This window comes from Chrysochloris asiatica, unplaced genomic scaffold (genome assembly GCF_000296735.1).
Source record: "Chrysochloris asiatica unplaced genomic scaffold, ChrAsi1.0 scaffold00144, whole genome shotgun sequence".
Lineage (NCBI taxonomy): Eukaryota > Metazoa > Chordata > Mammalia > Afrosoricida > Chrysochloridae > Chrysochloris > Chrysochloris asiatica.
Genome location: NW_006408662.1, coordinates 3,033,544 through 3,049,669, shown reverse-complemented (window position 1 = coordinate 3,049,669; position 16,126 = coordinate 3,033,544). Strand labels below are relative to the sequence as shown.

At 41.6% G+C, this 16,126-nt stretch overlaps 1 protein-coding gene across 2 annotated transcripts in view; it reads right to left on the bottom strand.

Moving 5' to 3' along the window:
- Positions 1-4,895: 4,895 nt before the first annotated feature.
- SERPINB9 (serpin peptidase inhibitor, clade B (ovalbumin), member 9) overlaps positions 4,896-16,126 on the bottom strand; it is a 21,173-nt gene continuing 9,942 nt past the window's right edge. The window contains exons 2-6 of one of the 2 annotated variants that reach the window (XM_006870559.1): positions 13,230-13,367; positions 11,508-11,625; positions 8,556-8,698; positions 6,566-6,721; positions 4,896-5,303 (exon numbers count right to left, since the gene is read on the bottom strand). In XM_006870559.1, the coding sequence (XP_006870621.1) occupies positions 4,896-5,303; positions 6,566-6,721; positions 8,556-8,698; positions 11,508-11,625; positions 13,230-13,367 (963 nt within the window). The remainder of the gene's footprint in view (positions 5,304-6,565; positions 6,722-8,555; positions 8,699-11,507; positions 11,626-13,229; positions 13,368-16,126) is intronic. The other variant, XM_006870558.1, reaches the window with a different exon arrangement.

The following is a 16,126-nucleotide window of genomic DNA, read 5'->3' as shown; positions in this document are numbered from 1 at the left end:
TGTATGAGTTTAGGTAAGTTGTATTTTTCTAGAAATCTATCCATTTTTTCCAGATTTTCAAATTTATTGAAATACAAGTCTTCATAATATTGGTTTTTAAAAAATGTTTTATTGTGAATTATGTGATAGTTTACATGGGAGAACATTAGCTTTACATTCATCCTATTGTATATCGTTTCATTGCCATGGTAACAATCCCCTCCATGTATCATCAACCAACCAAAGGGTATACCCTGCAAACCTGCACCCCGGTCGTCAACACACAGTCCCTCTCCCTCTCTGGGTCTAGAGTTCCCAGCAGCAACATCTCTCCACATCATCCTCTCTGCCTCCATCTCTAGTGTCACTGCTTCTCTGGGTAGGGTCCCGCAATCTGCTCTTCTTCCTTGATGGTCCCAGGAACCTTCACTCCTAGACTGCAAAGTCAATCACTCCCCTCCTTTTGCTACAAAATGTCTACCTTTACATTTCCAAACCTCACAATCAGTCCTGATAACAATTATTCACTATTGTACCACAAGAGACCTATCCCCATCTCCTTTCTTCAGCCCCATCCAGACAGATTGGATACTACTCAGTGGAGATTCTACCTTCCTCCATGCCTCTGGATCTAGGCTCCCTCTTGAAAGCTTGTAAGCCAGTCACTTCTTGCCTTTGTAGTTCCTTCCCCCCACCCCCCTTTTGGATAGCCAATGTCCAAGTTGCCCATCCCTGTCTACTCTGTGTATGGAGGGGGTAGGAATGATCCTCACTGTAAAGATTTGTTCCCTCTTTTGAACTATTGCATCCATAGGTGTAGGTCAAGTTCATCAAATTGTATCAGATTACTCTTTATTTCCTCTTCTTTCTTCTTCTAGTTGAGCTCTGATCATCCAGCCATTAAAGCCAGATCAAGTGGGTATTATCTGCAAGTGTGGGTGTTCTTATGCATATGCCCTTTCTTCTTATTAGCTGGATGCTTCACTCTCCACTCTAGTCCTCTGTGGCTATGTCACTGACTCTAGGCCCAAGTGTCCCCAGGTCTTGCCACACTGCTGGCCAACCAGGTCCCCACTTGTGTTCACAGGAGTCTATGGAATGTTGTAGGGCTTAGCGTACAGCTTCATTACCATTTTTCCCTCACTTCCCCTTATCGATGACAAATGTGGTCACCAATCAGAGCCCATGCCTGCTCGTGTATTCCCATTGAGTCTCACTCTTGGAAGGGGTTTGCCCTGAGGGGACCTGACCACTTGCCTTGATGTCTGTTGGGCGATCAACTTACTTGTTCTTGTAATAATCAGTCGGACTGCCGTGAGCTCTGGTAGCATAGTGGTTAAGAATAGGACTGTGAACCGCAAGGTCAGCAGTTTGAAACTACCAGCTGTTACGCGGGAGAAAGATGAGGCTTTCTGCTCCCGTAAAGTCTTACAGCCTCGGAAATCCTGTACAGGGTTGCTATGAGTCGGAACTGACTCCACAGCACATAACAACAACAACAATTTTCTTGTTGGTCTTTCTTTCAAGAAGTATCTTCTGTTCTTCTAGCCACTCAAGGCTGGTCTGCTTGTCCTTTCAAGTGGAAATTTCCCACCTCAGAAGATTCTGGATGGAATTCAGGATTCCACCTGTGGTATTATGTAATGCAGAGGCTCCACAGGAAGCCTCCTTCACTGGGCACATTGTAGTCCCATTTTAGGTATTCCGATCCGTTATATGCAGAAGATGGACTTACAAGCTTTCTATGGTGATATTTCTGGCTATTCCTTTCTCTTCCCCTCAAGTGTCTATTTTATAATGGTATGCCAGGGAAACCAAGATTCAAAGGACAGCCACGCATCTTTGCATTATTTCTTCCTTTTTGCCCATTCCAACCATGTCTCAAGTCCTGTATCCCAGAGCCCTATTGTCCCAAGGTTGTGTATACATCATTATTTACCTCTGTCCCACTTAGCCCATGCAAACCTGCCTAATTATTTTCCCATCTGCCTTGTTCTTCCATTCCCCTCCCCCTTCTGTGTGTTGCCCCTCCCTAGCACCCAAACTATCCTGTGTCTATTCCCTACCCTGTGTTCCACCTTCCTCTCCTTACCCTCACCCCACCCCCCACATCCTGATAACCAGCAAAGAATCCCCCTTCCTCCTGGGTTATTTTTCTTAGTCTTTTACAGTACTAGTCCTGTGCAGTATTTCTCCTTTTGTGACTAACTAATTTCACTCAACATAATGTCCTCAATGTTCATCCATGTTATGTGGTGGCTTGCAGCTTCCTTCTTATTTTTCAAGGCAGCATAATACTCCATTGTGTGTATGTACCACAGTTTGTTTATCCATTCTTCAGTTGATGGGCACTTAGGCTGACTCCATCTTTTTGCTATTGTAAATAATGCTGCTATGAACATTGGTATGCATATATCTACTCATGCTATGGCTGCATCATAAGGTATTTTTATTTCCAACCTTCTGAGGAAGTACCATATTGCTTTCCAGAGAAGTTGGATCATTTTGCAATCTCACCAGCAGTGCAGAAGCGTCCCAGTCTCCCCACATCCTCACCAGCATTTATTGTCCTCTACTTTTTTGATCTTTGCTGTTACTGTAGTTGTGAGATGATATCTCATTTTTGTTTTGATTTGCGTCTCTCTGATGGCTAGTGATCGTGAACATTTCTTCATATGTTTGTTGGATGCCCAGATCTCCTCCTTGGTGAAGTGTCTGTTCATGTCTGTGCCCATTTTTTAATTGGGTTATTTGTCTTTTTCTTGTAGAGGTATTGTAGTTTCCTATATATTTTAGAAATGAGTCCCTTGTCTGATGTGTCATTGCAAAGATTTTTTCCCATTCTGTGGGTTTCCTTTTTACTCTTCTGGTGAAGTCTTTTGATACACATAAGTTTTTAATTTTTAGTATGTCCCAATCACATAATACTGTTTTTGTCCTTTTTATTTCCATTGGTTCTGTTGTGACATCACCCATATTTTTTCTTACGCATGTTATTTGTGTCTTCTCCCTCTTTTCTTTTGTTATATTTGCCAATTTTATTAATCCTTTCAAAGAACCAGATTCTTGTCTTGCTGAGTCTTTCTATTGTTTTTATTTTTGTAATTTATTTATTTCTGCTCTGATCTTTACTATTTCTTTTCTTCTGGTGACTATAGGCTTACCCAAGTACAAATGCCCTCCATCAAACCTATATTTACTAGTGAGTATACTCCCACTCTCCCATACTCATCTAGTCTGTGTATCTATCCATGTATCTACTTGAAGACCATCAGTATTACAAAATATGGTGTTTTAACAGTACTTATCCATTGCTGTTAATGTTTGCATTCCTCCAAGTATCTTCTCATGTCCATTTCCATCTTTTTTTTTTTTTCTTTTTGCCAGCCGCTGTCTTATTGTATACTGCCTTCCTTGTCACCCAAGTTAATATGTATGTGGCTTTTAGCCTGGTGGGCTGTGGTAGGATTAGAACTGGCCTGCTAACCACAAGGTTGGTGCCTCAAACCCACCAGACCCTCAGTGTCGTTATAAGTCAGAAACATGTTAACAGCACTTAATAACAACAACATCAACAACCCTCTAGCTAGTAATTTTCCTCCCATATGCCTTTCCATCCCTGATAACCATCAAAAACTGTTTTAGTGTGAAAGCATTTTCTTGACTTTTTGTGACAGTGGTCTTATATAATATTTGTGCTCTTGTGATTAACTGATTTCATTCAGCAAATGTCCTGCAGGTTCATCCATCTCCTGAGGAGTTTCACTATTCTGTAACATATTCTATTTAATAGTATTCCATTGTGTGTATACACCATAGTTTATCCATTCTTCTATTTAAGGGCATTTAGGTTGTCTCCATGTTTTTGCTGTCATCATGAACACTGCTACGATGAACATGCATGTGCATATATCTAATTGTGTCACAGCTTAGTGACAGTGCTTTTCATAGAAGGGATCTGATACACCCAAATTGAGTAATTTTCGGTCTTACACAGCTTGTTTAGATCTAGTATTCCTTTTTATTCCCATACTCTTTTCCATCCAAAATCAGTTACAGAGTTTGTCTCTGAAGAACTCGCTTCTCCTCACACTGTCAGTGATACAGAAATGTGTCAGATATAGCCCAGCACTCCATGAGCTTGTAAGCCAGCAGGAGGACTGGACAAGAACACGGATGATTAGTCACACAGTAACTACCCAAAGAGAGTGTCCTCAATGCACAATGAAAGGTCAAGGGTGTATCTCTGGTTATGGAGAGGAAGAAACATTTCTCAGAAAAGATGGGCTTTGAAACGTACTTTAAGGGTTGAATGTTGTTGAGTGTTCCAATTTCACTGTTGGAATTGGATGTGGTGTGGAGAAATGCAGAGGCATGGAGAAGATAACATACTATTGGCATCAAAGAGTCCAAGATGGTGGACACTAAAGCTAAGTGTCAAAGGGTAGGTTCCAGTGCCTAGTGCAGTGTTTGACACATAGCACATGATTAGAGAATGTAGAAAAAGCATAAAAGAAAAGTAGATTTTAAAAAAGTCCAAGAACAAGTACAAAATAGTAATATCTAACAACATTTATTACCGGCATAGCAAGGCAAGTGTGTGACCAGGTCTGAGGTGAAGTATGAGTAGAGGAGCTAGAATGAACTATACGTTGAATGGGTAAAGAACAAGCTTTACTGTTCATTGGGGCACACAGGAAAGCTCTGTGCGTTCTCGGCCTCCTAAATGGGATAGGGAGTCATCAAGATAGACTATCCCTGATCTTACTATGATTAAATCAGACAAGTCGGTATGGGGAACAGAGTGGGGGCACAATAAGAGGGTGCTGATAAGGTGTCTGCCCTCATCTCTGCCCTGGGCTTCAGAGTGGGGCTGGGGCACACAGAAAGAGGACAAGCTCATGGCATCTGTTCCCTCATGGAGATGAAAACCTACCACAGAACAGGATGCTGTTGGTTGCATTGTGCCTGATGAAGAAAAGGAAGGGGTGGTCTGCACAGAACCGGGGTCCATCCTCAACACAGCACTCCATAATCACCATGGCTGAAGAGGCAGCAGCTGCCTCTGTGCCCTGCTCATTGACCTCCACACAGGACTTGTGAACAAACACGGACAGGGCCAGGTCTGCCTTGACTGACATGGCCGAAAAGTCAGCCCTGCCCTGTTGGAAGGCATCAACTACCCCCAAACTTTGAAGCATGGATACCATGTCATAATCCTCTTCCAGTGTAAACCTTGGAAGGAGGACTTCAACTTCAGTGCTGCTCATACACTCTGGCTTAGTCCAGGCTACGAATTTCTCAAAAGTAAGATTCCTTTCCACCTGAAAGACCAGAAAAAGACTTTAATGGGCAGCTGCATGTGTACTAGCACACACCTACTGTCTCTCTCTCTTCAGATGGTGCTGATTGTCCAAGAGATTGTTCAAACAGGACCAGGGGCACCTCTTTGCCAGGAAACTCAGTGTTTGGGAACTTGTATCGTGTATCATACATTTTACATACATGACTGCATGCCAAGTTGGGAAGACAATAACAGTCAGAGGCTCAATTTCTCTAAGAGATCTTTCAGACTGACAATCAGTCGTCAATACTTGTTGTTGTTTTAAACTATGCTTATTTTTATGTAATTGGATTGTGAGGAAGCCACAGGCCCGGGCAGTGTTACGTTCTGTTATGCAAAGAGTTGCTATGAGTCGGAACCAACTCCTTGGCACCTAACAACAAAATGCTTCTTATTGATGTTTTGAAAACAAACCAATTCTGCTGAGAAAAACAACTGGAAAAGAAAAAAAGAAACAACAACAGAAAACCCCTCTCAATACGGCCTAAAGCAGAAGAGAAATTTGACCAAGGGGAGGATTAATTCTGGAGGAGAGATGTTACAGTTGGGGAACTGGACCAATGGGTGAAAATGAATGGCGTGGCTTCCATCACACTATTGCCTTAATATTCCAGACAGCGCTGCCTTTCATCTAGTTCCTGAACCTAGAAATGCTCCTCCCATTCTGGTCCCAAAATGGGACGTCGATAGCAGGTTGTTCTGGTAGCATTCCTAGCAATGTGCTGGCCCCTCCCTCTCCTTCTCTGCCCACCCGCCCTCATTAGGTCAAAGGATAAGACAAATTCATTCAGTATTTCAGGTTCTAAATAGCAACAAAGTCCTTAGGTTTCAAAACAGTATTGCTAATGCCAATGATTTTGATGATGATAATAATGAATGATGTTTATAAGGGGCTTACTAAGTGTCAGAAAGTGTGCTTTTGGATAATTGTAGACATCATCAATACCCCCACTGCAGAGAAGAGCAAACAGAGTCTGGGATGGCTAAATCATTTGGCAAAGTCACACGGACAATCACAGGAGAAGGAGGTCTTGGGTAAAAGTGTGAGGTCAAAGCCCATGTGTCTGATCATGTGGGTCTGTACTTTGTAGCTGGGGCTGCCCACATCACCAACTTGAAAGGTAGATATCAAAGAGGAAAGTTGTGCTCAAGTTCTATCCTACTAAAGGCATAAGAGTGCCATTGGGCTCCTCCAGCAGAAATTAAGAAGGGGCGTTTTAGGCATTCTAACCGTAGTCTCACCGTGCTTAGATCCACATTGTCATCGGGAAGCAGAATGAGCATGCTTAGGTTTTTCCCAGCGTAGGGCAGCTCTAGAACCTGGGCCTGCACTTCTTTTATGTAGGTGATGTTAAACGTCGCTTCCTGAAACATCATCTGCACAGGCTTTTGTTCCTTCTAATGGGAATGAACAGATGAACATAGCACAGTTCCTGAGAGAGCGGCAGCTGACTTAAGGGGAGTCCTGGGGTGGTGCTGTGGGTTAATGCGTTGGATTGCAAAATCAGTTTGAAACACAAGGTTGGAGGTTCAAGCTCACCAGCCTCTCCTCAGAAACCCTATACAGGGTCGCTATGGGTCGGAACCAACTTGACAGCACTTAACAATAACATCAGCATCCACAATAGAAACAACACTCCTGCCGTAATTACTGTCCCTATTAGCTGCCTTCAGGTCAACCTCAACTCATGGCAACACTGTGACTCAAAGGGTTTTCATTGGCTGGTTTTCACATCTCTAGGTCATCTGCCTAGTCCAGCTTAGTCTGGAAGCTCCTCTGAAATCCGTTCCACTCCACAGTAAGTACACACACTTCCACAGAGAGGTGCTGCTGCCCCTAGGTACACTGGCAGGAAGAGAATTAGGTCTCCAGCTGGAAGGTAAGAATTCTTCCACTGCGCCACCACTGCTGCCCCCAGGCTCCAATTAACATATAAATGTCAACCCACCCCTCCCTGTCACCATTGAAAGGCATTGATCATCATAAGCCTATACAGGAGCCTGGCCAGATGTTTTCCTCAGCAAAACAAAAGGTGTGGACTCCTGAGAGGGTGGCAGCAGAATCTTTACCATACCCAGTAAATACCTGTAAGCAAATAATACAACCAAATACAATTAAATAAAAATATTTCTGTTTATGAATAGTTCTGCTGATGAAGGTGAGATGAACTGGCAGCTTCACACTCTGACAAGGGGTATAAATGGGTGAACCTTCTTGGGAAGAGGTATATATATTTCCAGGCATTTTAATCCAATTACTGCAATTCTGGAACTCGAACCCAAGGAAATAAAGAATACAGTTGTTGTTGTTGTTAAGTGCCATTGAGTTGGTTCTAACCCATAGCGACCCTGTATAGGGTTTCTAAGAAGCAGCTGTTGATCTTGAACCACCACCCTTGTCGTTCAAACTGACTTTGCAGTCCAATGCATTAGCCCACAGCACCACACCAGTGCTCCAATAAAAAAATGCAGTTGTTGTTACAACAACTGCATTTTTTTATTGTAGAAAATAGTGTTGTGCTTATTAATTTTTAAACACGGATATAGAACATCTATTTTTTTAAAAAATATATGTTTAAAAATCTATATTAGAGAACTTCTCCCCCTGACCCTTTTGTAAAAAGAGGATTATTTTAAATATATATATATTTCATATTTAATATATTATATATTTAATTAAATATAATACCTTCTCAGGGTTTGAGGGTCAGGGCAAACAATTGTAAGGTCTGCCTCAAGTGAAGTTATACTTCATTGTCAAAACCAAGGTCTTTATCACTTGATGTTAATATTAGAAAATAGTAAATACTGAATTAATACTGAGAAAAGTAAGTAATAATTCAATATTTTCAATACCTGATTCCAGAAATGTGTTTTTACATTCCCTCCCTCTTTCCTTTGTGCCCCAACCCCACCACAAACACATATAACACTAACTTAAAACCTGGTTTTTGCTATCTAAGCAATTTGGTCTAAAAGGAAAACCTGAAACGTCCAGAACCAGGTGGCAGCAATGAATGTGTGAGACATTACAGGAGGCAGTGAGGAGCAGTAATTCAATACAAAAAAATCACAAGGAGCAAATACTTTTCATTCCTTTCATTTTTTTCTAATGAGTGTGAAAATTCACTCAGTAATACCTTACGCACAAACAATTGTTTTTAGCCAGTATAATAATTTTTCCATTCACTCTCTTCATCAAACTAGCAAGATTTTGAAAGATTCTCCCTACCTGGTTTATTTTAAAAGGCATTTCCGTTGTGCACGTTTTATCAAACTCTTCGTTCCACTTTCCTTTGAAGTAGACAGCATTAACAAGAACCAGCCGGGTTTGTGGATCAATGGAGTTACAAGGCAACAACTCTGGAATTTTACCTTTCAAGGAAAGTGGGTACATTTGGTTGGTTTTCATTAAAACATGGTAAATAAAATTGTAATAAACCATAATGACAGATACTTGACGATTAGTCAAAAACATTTTTTCTTCAGGTTTTCTGAATTTGGTTTGTTATGTACAGAAATAAAACACAACACATACAATTGGTATTCCTGATCAGCAACACTTGGGGAACATCCATGAAGTTGAAAACAATGAAAGACTTCAATAACTTGAAGAATGCAGGATAGTAGAAAGCAAAACCACTACGCCTGATTGGGGAACAAGACAAGCAAAGAGCAAGGAGACGACTGGAAGGGCCTTGGCCATCTTCTGTGTTTAAGGAGGGTTTCGGAACCAATACGTCAAGATTACATCAAGATTCCTTCAGAGGAAGCCCGAAAGAATGGCATGCCAACGAGGGATCTGGTAATGTGTACGACAGCCACAAGAGGACCTTCTGGTTGACTCTGGAAGAGACATTACTATAGCGTCCTCTAACCCAGGATGGATGTGAAAGCTGGATAGTGAATAAGGAAGATTGTAGAAGAATTGATGCCTTTGAGTTGTGGTGTTCGAGGAGAATACTAAAAGTGCCATGGACTGCCAAAAGAACCAATAGATCTGTTTTGGAAGAAGTGCAGCCAGAGTGCTCCTTGGAGGCCAGGATGGCTAAGCTTCGTCTCTCATACTTTGGGCATATTGTCCGGAGGAAACAGTCGCTGGAGAAGAATGTCATGCTGGGTAAGGTGGAGGGTCAGAGAAAAAGAGGAAGACCCCTAATGAGATGGATTGGCCAGGTGGCATCATTGATGGACTCAAGTGTGGCAGCGGTAGTGAGGTTGACCCAGGATCGGACATTGTTTTGTTCTGCTGTGCATAGGGTCGCTATGAGTTGGTTCCAACTCGATGGCACCTGACAACAACAACCCAGGGGTGGGGAACATCCAGCCTAAGGGCCATATAAGACCTGAGAAATCATTGGTCTGAATCCGCCAAGGCAACTGCAGTTCCAGACATTACATTGTTGCTGTTGTTGTTGTTAAGTGCTGTTGAGTAGGTTCCCATTCATAGTGACCCTGTATAGGATTTCTGAGGAGTGGCTGGTGAGTTTGAACTGCCGACCTTGTGGTTCAAACTGACTTTGCAGTCCAGTGCATTAACTGGCAGCACCACCCCAGGAATCCCATTATGGGTGAGTTAATGAACTGTCTGACCAAATATAGCAGGCTAACTTTTAAGTTGATAATTTTGTATGGCCTGTGAATGGTGCTATAAATTTTGGCAGATAAAAGGTTCCTCATCCCTGCTCTGGAGTCCTGGGGTGGCACTGAGTGTTAATACACTGGACTTCAAAGTCAGTTTGAACCGCCAGGTCGGCAGTTCAAGCTCACCAGCCATTCCTCAGGGTCGCTATGGCACTTAACAACAACAACCCCCTGCTCTAAAGAAGCACCTGGGGAAAGGTAATGTGGAACAAGTGAGATACTTCCTCCTTCCCCTGGATAGTAAGCTGTATCTTTCCAGTAGTTTATGAACACCCCTGAAATCTCACTGCTCTAAGAACGTGTGAGTGGTAAATATTCTACGTCCTCCAACAACAAGAAATGGGGAAATAAGAAGTCTTTAAGCACAGACTGATTATGTCCAGGGCTGCTAACCACGAGTTCAGTAGTTTGAATCTACCAGCTGCTCTGTAGGAGAAAGATGAGACTTTCGGCTCCCATAAAGATTTACAGCCTCACAAACCCTACATAGGGTCGCTGTGACTTTGTGACTCGGTGGCACATGCCCACCATCTCTTGTTCTTCACTGTCTTATTTATGAACAGAAATAGGGATGTTTCTAGTAGCACTGAGTATTTCGATGTGGAGAGGGCTGCACAGTTCAGACATCAGACTATCACTGAACTTGGGATCAAGGCCAGAGCAGAGCACACTCTGAAATACAAGTGAATCAGACTGAACCCCAAATGGAGGGTATCTTCAGTCTGTGGAATTGCTGAGCCCTGGGAGTGAGGGTTCGTATAAATAAACCAAAAGCAAAACCAAGCCCATTCGTGTCCATTCCATTCTGACTCATGCTGGACTCTGGCGCTACAAATTGGTTTTCAGAAGCAAATCACCAGGTCTTTCCTCTGGGACAACTCTGGGTGGGTTCGGACCACCAACCTTTACGTTAGTAGTCAGTGTTTAACTGCTTGAGCCACCCAGGCACTCCAGTTGGCCTATAGAGGCTCAAGTCTAAAGAAGGGAACTTAAGTGAGTGTGCCACTGTGGGTTAATGCACTGGACTGCAAGGTTGGGTTGAACCCCAGGGTCATTGGTTCAAGCTCATCAGCCGCTCCTCGGAAACTCTATACAGGGTCACTATGAGTCCGAACTGACTCGATGGCACTTAACTACAACAAATGGAAGACATGAGTGGCAGGCAGTAGAATAAGTAATGTAACATATGAAGGAAATGGGGTTGATGGCCCACATAGAATTTCGAAAGAAGAAGCCCTAACTGTACACCTCCAAGACAATGGAGTAACCTGACAGAGCAGTATACACCACGTGAAAGGATCCGTTTTCAGTGCTCAGCTGTAAAACTGAAATCTGCTCTATGAGAAGGTTTCTTTTGAGGTTTTACCAGTCACTCTGGTCCTGGGAGGATGGAGAAAATAAAGTCTATGTTGCTGAAGACAAGGAGCTGAATCTGAGTCCACCAAGGTTCAAACATACCATGGGGCCCCACCACCCAATGTCCCCTTGAGCATCGTATACACTAGGTGGAGAAGGAGAAGAAGCAACGCCTAATTCTGACCTTCAGTCTTTTTGGAGACCCAAGCATTTATATGTTTCCTGGAGGTCTCTGCAGCTTGGACAAAGGAGAGCATCTCCAACTCAGCTTGGTAGAACCGAAGGCACGATTCCTTAAAGGTCTTTGGAAAGAAAAGTGTTCAGTTATACGGTGTTACTAAATAAAATGCCAGCCAGCTTCTAAAAATTCTGTATGCCTATGCTTTTTACTGGAGTCCTGGTGTGATGCTGTGGGTTAATGAGCTGGTCTGTATAGTTGGTTTGAGCCACAAGGTCATCAGTTTAAGCTTACCAGCTGCTCCTCGGAAACCCTACACAGGGTCGCTATGGGTCGAAACCGACCCAACAGCACTTAGCAAGAGCAACAATACTTTTTATCACAAAGAGCTTACATATCTCTTCAAAGTGGCCATGTCTTAGTCTAGCAGATATAAAAATATCAGCAGTTAGAGAAATACTGTGTACTCTGCTATGAATAACCAGAGCACAATAAGTAAAATTTAGAAGTAGCCAAATTTTAAGTAATTTAAGGTATAACTACACAATTGTGGTTAATTTTTTTAAAAAACCCCTAAGTTTCTCAAGTTCTCTAGGGTCTTTTTCTTGGATACTATATCACAATCTTGACTTGGCCAGGATTTGTAATTCAAGGAGTAACTATAGAACTGTAGTTAATTTTTTTAAAACCGTAAGTTTCTCTAGTTCTCTTGGGTCTTTCTCCCGGATACTATATCGCAATCTTGCCTGAGTTGGGATTTGCAGTGGCTTGGCCATTAAGTCAAAGTAATCCTTAATGATGAAACCATATCTGAGCAACCAATCATGAGCAAGGATGTTTCCTCAAGGGTGTGGCCTGCTTCTACTATACAGGGCACTCGGGCAAAGCTTGTTTACTTTTTGCTGGGTCTGGATCCTTCATCTGGTTTATCACCTGGTTCTCTGGACTTGACCAATGGCCTGCTGTATTGCCTGTTGATCCCGGGAGTTGTCAATGATCTGCCATCTCACCTGCCAATCTTGGGTTCATCAGATCCTTTGATGTCAAAGAAGACTTCAACCTGACATCTGGCTCAGGGACATGGAACTTACCCACCTCTACAACTGTGGGAATCATTTCCCTGAGGTAACTCTCTCTATGGTGCTATAGGATAAGCGCCAACTAGATGGCTAACCACAAGGTTAGCAGTTCAAACCCACCAGCTGCTCCTTGGAAACCCTATTCAGGGTTACTATGAGTCAGAACCGACTCAACGGCATTCAACAACAACATATATATCCATAAGGATTCCTGGTAGTGTCGTGGATTACAAGTTGGGCTGCTAATCACAAGGTCAACAGTCAAAATCGACCTGCCACTCCACGGGAGAAAGATGAGGCTTTCAGCTCCCATAAAGATTTACAGTCTCGAAAATGCTACGCAGGGTCACTATGAGTCAGGACCGACTCCATGGCATACAACCAGAAGCACCACCATAAATATCTATACCTATTATTGTTGTAAGTGCCGTTGGGTTGGTTCCAACTCATAGTGACCTTACATAGAATTCTCAACGAGTGACTGGTGGCTTTAAACCACTGATCTTGCAGTTAGCAGTCCAGTGCTTATCTTACAGCACCACACCGAGACTCTCAATAGAAGCAAAACCAATGAAGCTTATATATATATAAGCTTCTCTAGAGAACTCAGCCTAAGTCAAGCAGGCATTTGAGTACTGATTCAACTTACTGAGAGGATTTCATAGGTTTCTTCTGCAAAGAGCCCATTGGCAGTTCTGAGCACGTACTGAGTGCCAGGTTGGTTAACTTTGGTAAGAAGTAACTGGAAACCTTGGTGAATACCTTCCTTGACATTTAAAGACAGAGCCTGTTGAGAAAACATAATTTACAGTTATTGGTGTTCCTCTTTGTTCTCAAAACAAAACAAAACAAAATCACAAGCAAAAAATTTTTTTAAATACACCACAAAGTGTTTTTCTACAGGGGATTTTTTTTTTTTTTTTTTTTTTTAATGAGGATTTTAAACATACTGAAGAAACGAGATAGAGGGAGAGCAGAAGGAAGTGGGCAAGAGATTTGACTTTTCTGTCATAAGAGACCATTCTTGTTTGAAAATGAATAACAGGAAACAGTGGGTTCAGGGGTAGAAGTCTCACCTGCTATGGGGCACACCTGGGTTCAAATCCTGGTCAAAGCACCTCATGGAGAACTACCACCCATCTGTCAGTGAAGACTTGTCTATTGCTATGATGGGGAACAAGGTTCAGCAGAGCTTCCAGACTAAGAAAGAGTAGGAAGAAAAGACTGCTGCCAAAACTCAGCCAGAGAAAACCCTTTAATATATCAGAATAGTCTGACCTGGGCAACATCGGGTCTCCATGAGTTGGGGGCTGACTGAATGACAGCTAACAACAACAAAAATAGGAACAAACAGAAAGGGTTAGGGGAGTTCAAAAGAGGAGCTATTACAAAATCTGTACCCCAAGGAATACATAAAAGTGCCCTCAATTATCAGGGAAACCTTACCTTGTAAATTTACCAAAAAGAAGAAATGGACATGGGGTGGGAAGAGATGGAGTTAAAGGTATTAAAAATGCAAGGAGAAATGGGCAGAAATCACATGTAGTGGGGATCTTTTAAAGACATTATTAGTATCTGTTGCTGTCAGATTGATCAGACAAAAGGAAATAAAGGTATGACTAAGCTATATTTAAGAAGCTCTGGTAGCGTAGTGGTTACGAATCAGGCTGTGAACTGCCAGGTCAGCAGTTCTAAACTACCAGCTGTTCCACCAGGAGAAAGATGAGGCTTTCTGCTCCCATAAAGATTTACAGCCTAGGAAACCCTGTACAGGGTCGCTATGAGTCGGAACCGACTCCACGGCACATAACCACCACCACCACCAAGCTACAGTTATTTAAATTACATGTCCCACAGAAAGAATATATAATTTTTTTTAAGTTGCTTTAATATTTCTAAAAATGTATCGTATGTTAGGCCATAAGAAAAGTCTCAAATCAATTCTGAAATACAGATACTATATAGCTTGTATTAAACCTCAGCTCAGTAAAGTACAAATCAGCAACACTATAAATAAATTACCAAGAATGTGGAAATGATCCTACCACTGAAAACATTTTTTTTTTCTAAATAAATAGCTCTTCTGAGTAAATCACTCTTCTAAATAACTTAATAAAACAATCTTGTAAATAACTTTATAGCAGACTGTTTAGACAATAATTAGAGTAAGAACAATATTTATCAAGCCAAAGTGTTTGGCCAAAGATATAAGCAGAAACACAGCATTAATTTTAAAAAATAATATCAAGAAATACTGCCATAAACAAAACTTTCAACTCGTAATGTTAGAAAAGGTACAGAAAAGCAAACAAACACTTTCATTAGGAGAAAGTATAAAGTAGTAAGTGAATCCCAGAGCTGATCCTTTAGAAGAAAACACATGTACAACAAAGCCGACAAACATCTGGCAAATATAACAAAACTCAGAAAAAGTGCCCAAAAGAAGGTCAAAGTGGGGGAGAAAAATAGACACAGAGGAATGTTAAAATAATATGAAATTATGTATGCTTATTTTCAGGGAACTATGTTTTATGACTTGTCAAGTTAAAATAAAAAATATATAAATATGCCAAGAGCAAAGGTAGAAACAAAGATAGCAGGCAACTGCTTCTAAAAAGGCTCAGGCTACTTTATGATTTTTAAAATATTTGAGAAATTCCGATTTTCCATACAATACTCATATCTACAGCATAGAGCAAGAAATAAAGTTAATTAAATTCATTTAATAAAGTTTTTATATGACTGACTCTTAAAACCTGTCAAAAATAGAACAAAAACAAAAGTGAAAGCTACTATTTCTCTGAAGAACTAAGATGGCATGAGTACTTGCTTACATACAAAACTTTACATGAATTTTCCCACTGAAGCCCCCTTTAAGTTGAAAAACAGAAAATGTAAAGTCAAAATGGGGGGAAAGGGCTGGAAAAAAATGCTTCTATATCATCAAGGGTGGGTAGTTATCTCTGGGTTGTGAATTCTTAGGGATTTCTTTTTCTTTTTCCCTTCTACTTTCAGGTTTAGTATTTTTATAATGGGATTTTTTTTAAACCCCTTAGATAAGAGGACGTCATTCAGCAAATCAATGAAAAAATAATGGAATTTTTTCCACAAACTTCTTGAACCTGCCCCCTACCCCCGTATAATGAAGGAAACACAAATAATTTTTTAAATGTTTCTGCTGGCCTTACAGCTTGACTTCATGTTCTGAGTAGCTAGTTTGTTGAGAGCTCTGCTGTGGTTGGTTATATACAGAAAACACAGAGTAACCGCACCGTCAATAAAGCTCTCTATGAGGGCTTAACAGCTACTTTGAAACGCAGACATTTATATAAAAATCTAAGTAAAAAGAGACTTCGGGTTTGCCAGGGCGGCCAGGTGGTGCTTGTGAGTAGGGGCTCCGGGATTGGGGAGGGGAAGCTCGTGAGTTGAGCCTCCCAAGTGGGAATTCACAGTCTCACGGCCCCGCGTAAAGCTTAGTGCGCCAGAGGCTTAGACCCGTTTCTTTGAGAAATCACTGTGCAAGGAATTACAGGCTTTTTGAAAGGG